General features: G+C 60.6%; 1 protein-coding gene across 2 annotated transcripts in view; it reads left to right on the forward strand.

The window, feature by feature from the left end:
• Positions 1 to 11,453, forward strand: part of TESPA1 (thymocyte expressed, positive selection associated 1) — a 30,695-nt gene extending 19,242 nt beyond the window's left edge. The window contains exons 4-11 of one of the 2 annotated variants that reach the window (XM_032770656.2): positions 1,298 to 1,347; positions 1,719 to 1,772; positions 2,330 to 2,366; positions 2,799 to 2,897; positions 4,213 to 4,421; positions 5,302 to 6,545; positions 7,805 to 7,889; positions 10,463 to 11,453. In XM_032770656.2, coding sequence (XP_032626547.1) covers positions 1,298 to 1,347; positions 1,719 to 1,772; positions 2,330 to 2,366; positions 2,799 to 2,897; positions 4,213 to 4,421; positions 5,302 to 6,545; positions 7,805 to 7,889; positions 10,463 to 10,620 — 1,936 coding nt within the window. In that variant the 3' untranslated portion in view covers positions 10,621 to 11,453. Of the gene's footprint in view, positions 1 to 1,297; positions 1,348 to 1,718; positions 1,773 to 2,329; positions 2,367 to 2,795; positions 2,898 to 4,212; positions 4,422 to 5,301; positions 6,546 to 7,804; positions 7,890 to 10,462 lie in introns of both variants that reach the window. The other variant, XM_032770655.2, reaches the window with a different exon arrangement.
• The last annotated feature ends 290 nt before the right edge of the window (positions 11,454 to 11,743 follow it).

The raw sequence follows: 11,743 nt of genomic DNA on the forward strand, positions 1-11,743 counted from the left end.
TCCCTGCCCCATCCCAGCCCTCCCCTCACACTGATCCCCACCCCATACCATTCATACTCCATCCCATCCCTCCCCTCACACTGATCCCCACCCCATACCATTCCTACTCCATCCCATCCCTCCCCTCACACTGATCCCCACCCCATACCACCATCCCTGCCCCATCCCATCCCTCCCCTCACACTGATCCCCACCCCATACCACCATCCCAGCCCACCCCTCACACCAATCCCCACCCCATATCACCATCCCAGCCCCATCCCAGCCCTCCCCTCACACCTATCCCCACCCCATACCACCATCGCTGCCCCATCCCAGCCCTCCCCTCACACTGATTCCCACTCCATACCACCATCCCAGCCTACCCCTCACACCAATCCCCGCCCCATACCATCATCCCTGTCCCATCCCGGCCTTCCCCTCACACTCCTCCCCCCCCCCATATCACCATCCCATGAGTTAGTTGGGGTTGGTCCTGCTCTGAGCAGGGGATTGGACTAGATGACCTCCTGAGGTCTCTTCCAACCCTGATATTCTTTGATTCTATGATCCCTACCCCATCTCAGTCCTCCCTTCACCCTCATCCCAACCACACTCATCCCATTATCATCCCCATCCTTCCCCCCTCCCACCCATTCCACCCCATCCCAGCCTGCCCCTAACACTCATCCCCAAACCCTCACACCTGTCCCCATCCCCTCACATTCATTACCAACCCCATCCCAGCTCACCTCCTACACACATCCCAGCTCTCCCTTCACACCAACCCCAGCACTCCCTTCATCCCCATCCCTGCCTCCAACCCAGTCCTCCTTCACCCCTATCCCCATCCCCTTCACACTCATCCCCACCCCATCCCAGTCTTCCCCACACCCCCATCCCCACATCCAACCCCATCCCAGCTCTCCCCTTACACCTTTCCCCATCTCCTCACACCCATCCCCATTCCAGCCCCTTCTCTCAAACCCATCCTGCCCCTTCCCCACACCCATCCTAGCCCTCCCCTTGCATACTTCCCTACCTTAATCCTTGCCCCCATCACACCCTTCCCCACTCCATCCTGTCCCTCCCCTCACACCCATTTCACATCACTTCCTTTTTCCTTGGGGCTGGACACCTTGTACTCTCTCTAGGGACAGAGGGGCTCAGTGAAGTTATAGGAGTAAGAAGTTGTATTGTGGGTAGTAGGGAGAGACCCCCCTCAGTCTGCAAGGGGCTTGGGGGTGCTGGGGAGACTGTGACACTTGAAATAACAAGGACATTGATAGCTGCTAATGAGCTCTTCTCTCTGGCTCAGAGCGTCCATGGAGGTCCTGCCTGAGGAGCCTGGCCTGCCTGCCCCCTGTGGTAGGTTGCTTTCCCCTGTGTTTGGCCTCTTCCTGGTGTCAGGAGCAGGCACTTGGAGCTGGTTTGAGTTGTGGAGCTGAGAGGGAATGGTCCCGGGGGCGGGAAACGCAGGCCCAGCTGGGGAGGGGAGCAGAGCCCCTGTGCAGGTCACTGCATGTCACCAGTCATGACCCTGTGCAGGGGCCAGCCTATGGCCGGTGAGCCCCACTCATCAGGGGGCAGGGGAAAGTCCATGGACCAAGCTACTCAGCCCTGGGTACCCTGAGTGCTCCCAGAAGCAGGACCCCCTTTGCTCCCAGTGAGCGCCCTGCCCAGCCCAGGGCTTGCTGGCCCAGCTCCCAGGGATCTGCTCAGCCATTGCTCTCTTGCAGGATGCAGCAGTACCGGGACCAGCTTTGAGGACGACTTGACACTGGGAGCGGAAGGTACCAGCCTTGAGGGATGCCAGCCCAGACAGTTCCCCCGAAGTCACCCCTGGTGGGGGGCAGTTCACATCTGCTCTCACCAGTGTCAGCCACCATGGGGCAGCACAGCCCTGAACCCAGGAGGAGTGTGATTTCCCTGCCACCTCCACGGGGAGGAGACCAGGCACTTGGGATGAGCCGAGCCCGAATCCCCTGGCTTGTGTGGGGAAGGGGGCTTGTGGGATGGAGGATGGAGGGGGCTGGATGTGCTCAAATCCCTTTTCCTTCCCTCAGCAGTTTGATCTCCCATTGCCCCTAATCCAGCACTTCAGACCCAGCCACCCTGTACAGCGTCTCGTAAACACCCTGCCCAGCCTGGCCCCAGGAACCTTGGCAAGGGCAGCTGGTTCTGGGCCAAAGACACCGCGCTGACTCACTCTCCCCAGTGCCCCGCGTGAGGCCTGTCTCTGGGTGCCCAAGGCAAGGGAAGCCCCAGGGGATGGGGGTGCTTGGGGTGCCAAGCTGGGATTCGGAGATACCCTGCGTTACTCATCCATTGCTTCTCCTCACTCTTCCAGCTCTGTTGTTACCTAGGAATGACAAAGCCATGGGCAGGTGAGAGTCCTGAACCCCCCCATACTTCCCCAGGGGACTCAGAGCTCAGGCTCCCCCCGCCCCAGCCACCCCTGAGCACAGGCCCTTGTGCCCTCACAGGCCCCTACAGGACCTGCACCAAGGCTGCCCACCCCCTCACGTCCCCTCACACCTCGTCTCCACCTGCCAGCCCATACCTGCGCAGGAGCATGCCCTGCATGGCCCATCCCGCACCAGCAGGCCTCACTCCCAGCAGCCCCCTTGAAACCCTCCCCCATATCAGGCCCTGCACCATGTCTGTGGGCCTCGTACGTAGTCGCAGGGCCTTAGCCCTGGAGTGATGTAGGGCAGGATCTGGTGCATGGATGTTACTGTCCAAGGGATGGTGACCCTGGCCAGGCCACGCTACCCCTAATGGTTTGTGACCCTCTCCTCCCTTCTCTCCCACAGCAGGACCCTGCTGGAGAAGCCCTGGCCAGGCCGGTACCCCCACCTTGGGCATAGCATGGCATCCAGTGCCATCTCCGGTGGCACCAACAAGACCACCTCCAGGTAGGACCCCTGAGGACCTCAGGACAGGACCCCAGGGATTGGTTGGTACTTCCCAGGGGCAATAAGTCCATCTGGCCTTCAGCTCTGTTGAGGCAGCTATAGCCAGTCCTGGCCCCTTGGCAGGGGGGAGGGGGCTCAGCTTCAGCCAAGCCAGATCTCTTGGGGGTCCTTCAGCCACAGCCAAGCATTCCTCTTTGGTGTCTGTAGAGCAGCAGCAAATTCCTTGGAATAGCCCCCACCCCAACCCAACAGCCTACAACCTGAGACCCACTGGCCTCAGCCAGGGCACTTGGAGAGGAAGGGCCGGGGCATACAGGCAATGGGGGTATGGGGCATGGGATGAGGCATGGCAGTGGGGACAGTGTGTGGGGATGAGGTGTGGCAGTGGGGATAGTGTGTAGGGGTGAGGTGTGGCAGTGGGGATGGTGTTTGGGGATGGTGTGTGGTGGGAGATGGTGCGTGGGATGGGGCATGGGGTGGAGCAGTTGGGAAGGTGTTTGGATATGGTTCATATTCATGGGGAGTGTGTGGGAATGGGATATAGTGGGGGTGGGGGTGGGGACGGTGTGTGTGGATGGGGTGTGGGGATGGGTTATGCTTGTGGGGATGGTGTGTGCGGATGGGGTGTGGGGATGGGTTATGCTGATGGAAACGATGTGTGTGGATGGGGTGTGGGGATGAGTTATGCTGGTGGGGACGGTGTGTGCGGATGGGGTGTGGGGATCGGTTATGCTGATGGAAACAATATATGTGGATGGGGTGTGGGGATGGGGCATGTCGGTGTGGATGGGTTATGCTGGTGGGGACAGTGTGTGTGGATGGGATGTGGGGATGGGTTATGCTGATGGAGACGATGTGTGCGGATGGGGTGTGGGGATGGGGTATGTCGGTGTGGATGTGTTATGGTGGTGGGGACGGTGTGTGTGGATGGGACATGGGGATGGAGTATGCTTCTGGGGATGGTGTGTGTGGATGGGGCATTGTGCGGGGGATGGGTTATGCTGGTGAGGACGACGTATGTGGAAGGGGTGTGGGGATGGGTGATGCTGGTGGGGATGGTGTGTGCGGATGGGCTGTGTTGGTGGGGATGGGGTATACTGATGGGGACGGTGTGTGTGGATGGTCGTGGTGCTGGGGATCTGGTGGCTGGGACCTGGTGGTGAGGATGGGCATGGCAGTAGGGACGTGCCATAGGGATCGGTTATGCCAGCGGGGATGGTGTGTGGGGTTTCCCCCGCTCTGACCGCTGTCCCAGCAGGAGGAGTGATCCAGCCCCATCACCCCTTCTCAGTGCACCGTGTCGCTCTCTCTGCAGTGTCTCTGAGATCCTGGAGCTGTGCCAGGAGGACGCTGAGGAGATTCTCTACAACTTGGGCTTCGTGCAGGACGAGCCTCAGGCCACAGCCCGGATCCCAGCCCGGTTCTTCTCAGCTCCTTCTCAAGCCAAAGGCATAGATTTCCAGCTCTTCCTGAAGGCCCAGGTGCAGCGGCTGGAGATGGAGGATCCCTGCCTGACCCTGGCCAGTAGGTGTTGCTGTGGTTACCTCTCCCACAGGGATGCCTGGGCACTCCAGAGGAGCCTAGATAGTTGGGGGTTAAAGCAGCCTGGCCGATAAACCTGCAGTCGGGGGTAAGAAGCCATTAGCTGTGCCCAAGTCTGGGACAGTCTCTGAGCCCTGCCACCCTGCCTAGCCAAGCCCAGGTTACTGGCCAGTCACTGCACTCAGGGGATTCATACTTGTGGTGCCAGAGGCAGGTTCCCATCTCAGTTGCTTCTCCGTCTCAGAGACCGGTGCAGAGGCATGGGATGGTCTGCTCTGGGGCTCTGCCCGGGGAGCAGAGCTGGGCTGGGGTAGGGATAGGATGTGCCAGTGGGGAAATGAGGTGTTGGGATGGATCGTGGCAGTGAAGGATGGTGTGGGGGACCTAGTGGTAAGAGCAGGTCATTAGAAGTCAGGACTCTTGGGTTCTATTCCCACCTCATCCCACTCTGAGCAGCCTTGGGCAAGTTGCTTTCCCTCTAGTGCCTCGGTTTCCCCACTTGTGAGTTGGGCAGAACACGATCTACTGTAGTGAAGCACATTGACACCCCCTGATCCTTGGGGAGTTCTGTTTCTGCCCCCGGAACCCCCTTCAAACAATAGTGAACGGGCCATCAGAAGAGCCTGGCTACTGCAGTTGGGTTCCACTCACCAGCTTCCCACAGCAACCCTGCTAACAGATCCACAGGCACCCAGGCCAGCAGAGACTGTTCCAAGCACCTAGTCTGGCCTTGGGCGTGGCCCAGATGAGAGAATGCCCCCAGGGACTCCTGCCTCTGGTTCTGTAACTTCTGCCTGGCTCTGAGCATCTCCAATATCTGCCTAGTATCTGACCTTCCTCTCTCTCCTTTCCATGCTGCCAGGTCGGTTCCAGCAGGTGGAGGCACTGGCTGCGACGGCAGATGCCTTCTTCTGCCTCTATTCCTATGTCTCCAAGACCCCCCTGCGGAAGATTTCGCCGGCCCAGGTTTTCTGGGCCTGCCCAGAAATTCCCAATTTCTGGGTTGTGCCCGCGAAGGCTGAGGCTACATCTCCTGTGGACCGTCTGAAGAAAGCCATCTCCAGGATGTGCCTGTACACCTCACCCAGAGCCGGGTCCTCACGGAAAGCTAGCAGGGCACCCAGCTGCCGGAGGAGCAGCCTGGGCAGTGTGGTACAGGAGGTGCTGGAGAGGGCGAGGGAGGAGCGATTCCGATTTGACCAAACAGATATAGAGGATGTGGAAGGGGCAGCCTGTGAGATGCCCACAGGGACATTCCAGTGCCAGCATAGAGTGGAGAGCTCCGTCCAAGAGCCACCATCACCGGAGCTGGCAGAGCATGTTTTGGAGCATCTCTGCCACAGAGGTGAGGGAACTGCCATTTCTCCAGGAGGGAAAGGAGAGCTCCACGCAGTGCCAACCCCACCAAGGCTGCAATGGGCCCCACAGGAGCTACCTGCTGGCACAGTTGGGGCATGTGCAGAGGGGGCAGGTAGTCCAGGCTATCAGGAGAAGAAAGGCCCTGGAGAAGACCCTATGGAGATGGTTCCTTCCAAATGGGAGGTCTCCATGGACGCGTCCTGCCCCTCAGGGGGAGCAGGGTATGATGAGGAGGGTTCCTATTTTGGAGGCATGGCTGCACCGCGGGCTTGTCTCATCCCCTCTCCTGGGACACACTACACGGCCACCAAAGCCATGGGCACTGTCGGGACAACGTGGTTCCATCCGGAGCCCAGAGAGGGGCTCAGAAGTGAGGCCAGGTTTGCCTTAGACTTGGCCAGAGCCCTGAGCAGTGATAATGCAGGCTCCTGCATAGCCCGGCTGCCCCACCCAGGGGGGCCCCCAGGGAAGGATGGGCTGGAGGCCTACGGAGGAGCTCCCATGTGCCCAGAGGAGCTGAGGGCTGAAGGCAAAGGATACTCACTGCACAGGGGGAGCTCCCACACGTGTGGCTCCCAGGACATGGCACATCCCCAGGGGCAGGACACTGAAATCCCAGGGCCAGCGTTGCTCTCCCTGGAGGAGGTTCCTGCTTCGTGGGTAGCAGACGGGGGCTCCATGCTCCATGGGCCCTGCTGGGCGCCGACGCTGCCCCTCCAGGAGGATGATTCTTTTGAACTGGAAGAGGTGAGTATAGACATGGGGATGCCCTGAGCCTAATCACTGAGCCCCTCGGGCGGGGGGGGGGGCAAGTTCCGCCCTCCGCCTGCAGGGCGTGCCCTGTAGATAGCCGCGGTCACTGCATGCACGCCTCAATGGCCCTGCCCCTGCCCCTGTGCGCCTGTACCTCCCCACCTCCTCCAGCTCCCAGCACGCAGCACTCAGCACTCAGTTCCCACAGCAGGGAGTCTGACTAGGCCAGCGCAACACAGGGACAGCTGGCCATGCCCTCGACTGGTCACAGACCATGGGATGCACCTGCTTCCTGGGACAGATCCACTGCAGGGCAGCTGTGGGCCATGTGCAGGGAGCTGCCTGGGTGCGGCTCGGGGGCACGATTTGACCCTTTCTGGTGGCTGGGCACAGTGAGAGTTCAAAGAGCCGGAATGACAGGATGGCGGGAGTGAGAGCTGGCTAGAAAGAGTAGGATGGCCTGACACAGTCAAGGATGAATAGTCAACAGAGGCAGCTGGTGCTCTGGTGCAGCAAATGTCCCTGACATGCTAACAATGATCCAGGCTGTTTGGGTTTGAAATATCGAAAGCTTTAAATGAAGCTGGTCCCAGGAGGGGTGGGAGCCAAGGACGATGGGGTCGGCCTCCTATATCAGCTGGGGAGGAAGATGCAAGTGGAACAGAGGCAGTGACACACACTTGTGTCTCTTTGAAGCACTAACAAGTACAATGAGTCCATCCAATAGGATTCTGACAGAGCCCTGTCGCGGCAGGGCAGCTGCTGCCCACTCCCTGCCCCTTCAGTGAGCACCCAGGCTATTGCATCCTTAGCTTCCTCCACCTGGCACGCACCTGTGCGCGCACACACACACACGCGCGCGCGCTGGCATAGGAACTGCTCTGTGGGTGCTCTGGGGCTCAAGCTCCCATTGAAAAAATAGGGGGTGCTCAGCACTCAGAGGGCTGGATTAATGTTTTGTGGGTCCTGGCTCCCGGACTGTGACCCCGAGCACCTCTTCCCTCTCGGCCTCTACTCCCTAGCCCCTGCCCCCACTTGGCCGATTCCCCTGGAGGCCATGCCCGCCGCTCACACAGACAGGAGAGGAGGTCGGAGGGGAGTCAGCGCCTGTGCACTTGGGGCTCATTCTCTCCAGCAGGGGCACAAGTATCTCTGTCACACACACACAGAGCTGCTGCTGGCCCCTGAGTGTTCCCCTCCCCCCCAGTGCCATGCCTGCACTCTCACCCACTGTGTCGGTTTCTTGTTTTCAGGTGCAAAGCACCAGTGAGGATGAGGGTGGCACCCCCGAGGCAGCAGCCTGGCTGCCCGCACCCACCTTGAAGAGACATCGGAGGCGTAAGTAGGCTCCTTGGCTCTGGCTTGAGCCATGCACAGGGAATGGCCTTGCTCCGGCTGCCAGCCAGTCTCTGCAGGGGGATGGTTTTGGGCACTGGGGCCTGGGGGGGGGGGGGGGCAGCAGCCATGTCTCGGGGGCAGGAAGCCTCTGCGGAGCTGCCTGCCCATGGGATGGGCCAGATCTGGCTCTGGGTAAAACCCAGCCCCATTTGGAGCCGGTGGGCTCTGTACCCTATGGCCTGGAATCCTGCACCCCGATACACACCCCTTGTGCCCCACAGAGCCAGGCAGTCTGGGAGCCAGGAGGGCAAGCACAGGGGTGTCAGAGCCGCACAAGACAGGGGAAGCTGAGAATGGTCGAACGTGATCCAGCAGCTGGAAGTTGAAGCCAGACAAATTCAGACTGGGAGTAAGGTGCTGTACATTTTTAACAGCAAGAGGAATTAACCATCAGAAGAACTTTCCAAGGGTAGTGGTGGGGACTCCATCACTGGCCATTTTTAAATCCAGCTTGGATGTTTTTCTCAAAGCTCTGCCCTAGGGATTGTTTTGGGGGCAGGTCTCTGGCCTATGTGACACAGGAGGTCAGGTGAGATGATCACAGTGGGTCCTTCTGGCCTTGGAATTGGTGAATCTATAAGAGCCCAACTGACCCCAGGGAGCTTGTCTTGGCCAGCTGGGTGCCTGACGGGGAGCGCCCTGGGCAGCAGAGTGGACCCAGCCTGTGGGAGAGCAGTCAGCCCCCCCACACGCGGCCCCACACCCAGCCCCTTGCACATGACCTTCAGCCCTGCACGTGGCCCCCAGCCCCCACACAGCCCGGCCCCCAGGCTCCAGCCTCCAGCCCTGCACACAGGTCTGCACATGGCCCCAACTAACCCCAGCCCCCAAACAGACTTGCCCCCAGCCCCACACACAGCACCCTGCACAAGGCCCTGAGCCCTGCATACAGCTACCAGCCCTGCACGTGGCCCCTAGCCCCTCACACAGTCCGGCCCCCAGCCTCCAGCCTCCAGCCTCCAGCCCTACACACAGGCCTACACATGGCCCCCAACCCCTCACGCAGCCCTGCCCCCAGCCCCGCACCCAGCATCCTGCACACGGCCCTGAGCCCTGCATACAGCTCCCAGCCCTGCACATGTCCCCCAGCCCCGCACTCAGCACCTTGCACATGGGCCTGAACCCTGCATACAGCTACCAGCCCTGCATGTGGCCCCCAGCCCCGCACGCAGCTCCCTGCCCCTCAGCCCCACACCCAGCACCCTGCACACGGCCCTGAGCCCTGCGTACAGCTCCCAGCCCTGCACGTGGCCCCAAGCGCTGCACGCAGCCCCCTGCCCCTCAGCTAGGGCTGCCAACTTTCTAATGGCACAAAACCGAACACCCCTGCCCAGGCTCTGCCCTGGTTTCACCCCTTCTCTGACGCCCCGCCCCGCTCGCTCCATCCCCCTGCCCTCCATCGCTCACTCCCCACTACCCTCACTGAGGCAGGGGATTTGGGTTCGGGGGCTATGGGCTGTGGGCTGGAGCTGCGGGCTCCAGGTGGGGCCAGAAATGAGGTGTTCAGGTTGCAAGAGAGGGCTCCAGGATGGGGCAGGAGGTTGGGGCATGTGGGGGGTTGAGGACTCTGGATGGGGGTGCAGGTTCTGGGGTGGAGCCAGTGAAGAGTGGTTTGGGGTACAAGAAGGGGCTCTGGGATGGGGCCAAGGGGTTCAGAGTGCTGGAGCGGGTGGTGGTTCCAAGTGGGGGTGTAGGGTCTGGGGCGGGGGTCGGGATGAGAGGTTTGGGACGGAGGAAGGGCCTCAGAGTTGTGGCATGGGATTGGGGTGTGGGGTCCAGGACGGAGTTTGGGTGCAGGAGGGGACTCCGGGCTTGGGGGGAGGGTTTGGGGCAGGAGAGGGTCTGGGGTGCGGGGTCCTGGCAGCAGTTACCATAGCTCTCAGGGAAGCAGCCGCCAGGTCCCTGCAGCCCCTCAGAGTTGCGGAGCCGCCACTCAGGGCAGGGGCAGCGTGTGGAGCCTCCCTGGCCGCCCATGCACCTAGGGGCTGCTGGGACCTGGCTTCTGGGAGCCACGCGGAGCCAGGGCAGGCTGGGACCCTGCCTTAGCCCCGGGCCCTCGCTGTGCTGCCGACCAGACTTTTAACAGCTGCCAACCGGAGCCACCGGGATCCCTTTCCAACTGGGCGTTCCAGTCGAAAACCGGACACCTGGTAACCCTACCCCTCACCAAGCCCCTCACCCATCCCCGCACCCAGTCCTGCACCCAGCCTTGCACACGGCTCCCAGACTGCACATGACTCCCCCCCAACCCTGCACACAGCCCTGCATACAGCCCCCAGCTCTGCACGTGGCCCCCAGCCCCACACACAACTCCCAGCCCCTCACACAGCCCCCAGCCCTGCATCCAGCCACGCACACAGCCCCCAGCCCCACACACAACTCCCAGCCCCTCACACAGCCGTGCACACATCCCCCAGCCCTGCTGGTGTGGCGTGCACAGAGCGCTGTGGTTTTCACACTGATGCCCTGAAAAAGAGGTGCCCAGTCTCAGTCTTTGTTTCCGTTGGCTTTAGGTTTCATGCTCCATGCCCACAGTGCGCATTCTGACAGCAGCGGTTTTGTGGAGGAGCCGGCGCCCAACTCAACGCCCACCACCCAGCTTCCTGACACAGCCTGCTCCAACCTTGGCAGGCCAATGGGGGGCCCATGTGGCACAGGGCAGGCTGTGTAGGCCAGGACTCCCTGGCTGAGAAACCTCATCTGAGCAGGAGGAAGATATCTGCTGTGTCCAGGCCACACACTTCCAGCCTGTCCCAAGCCCCTTCATAAGCCATGACAGGGTCTGGGCATGATCCCTGGGGCAGCAGAATCACAGATTCCTGGGCCTGGGAACAGCAGAATTGTACCTCAAATCCAGACAGCACCAGGCAGCCAGGGAAACCCATGACCCCTGGGCATGGAGCAGGAGGAACCCACCAGAGATCCAGGGTGCCCCAGAGCATGGAGCAGGAGCATCCACCAGGCAGCCAGGCCATCCCATGTCATGGAGCAGGGGGCACCCACCAGGAATCTAGGATGACCAAGGGGTGCAGAATGGACAGGGCATCTACTCCCCAGAGTGATCCTGGGGGCAGGTGGACAGCCACCCACTAGGCAGCCAGGATGACCCTGGGGTGCGGGGAAGGCGCAGCTCTCCGGTGTTTAAAAAAGAAAATTTGTCTCAGAACTTTTGACAAAAACAGCAGAAAATCGTCCTCCTTCCCCCAGCCCCTAGTTCGCCAGCAAGATCAGTAACCCTTGGGGCACAGCGAGGGCCTTGCCAGGGTGATGATGGGGTGGCGTTAGGGGGGATTTCTCTGTCTTTGTTGAGTTCCCCCTGCTGGCACAAATGGGGAATTGCTCGGCTCCACAGGGTCCATATGACCTGCGGCCCATCACTCATAACCTCACTAGCACTTTGGAACTGGTTCTTGTTACACATGCTGTAGCGCTTGCAACACTAGGACATCTGGGATCCTGCCTGGGAACAGCCCATGCACATTGTAAATAAACACATGGAGAGGACGTCTGTGCACCTTTATGCAGCTGTATGAATGGACACAAGTGAGAGTTACTTTCCTCCAGCTTTGGGCATCCCACACATTTGGGATCAGTGTGGAAGCTGGGCATGGGGGGACAGAATTGATCTCCTGGGTTAATTTGCCAATCCCCGCAAGATCAGTCCGCCTTACTCCTTCAGAACCAAGGAGATGTGGTGTTCTGTAGTGGTTAGAGCAGGGATTGGGAGTCAGCCTGCTTACATTCTACTCCTGGCTCTCAGGGTAGAGGACTCCTGGCTTCCATTCCTAACCCTG

Source organism: Chelonoidis abingdonii, chromosome 26 (assembly GCF_003597395.2).
Source record: "Chelonoidis abingdonii isolate Lonesome George chromosome 26, CheloAbing_2.0, whole genome shotgun sequence".
Classification (NCBI taxonomy): domain Eukaryota; kingdom Metazoa; phylum Chordata; order Testudines; family Testudinidae; genus Chelonoidis; species Chelonoidis abingdonii.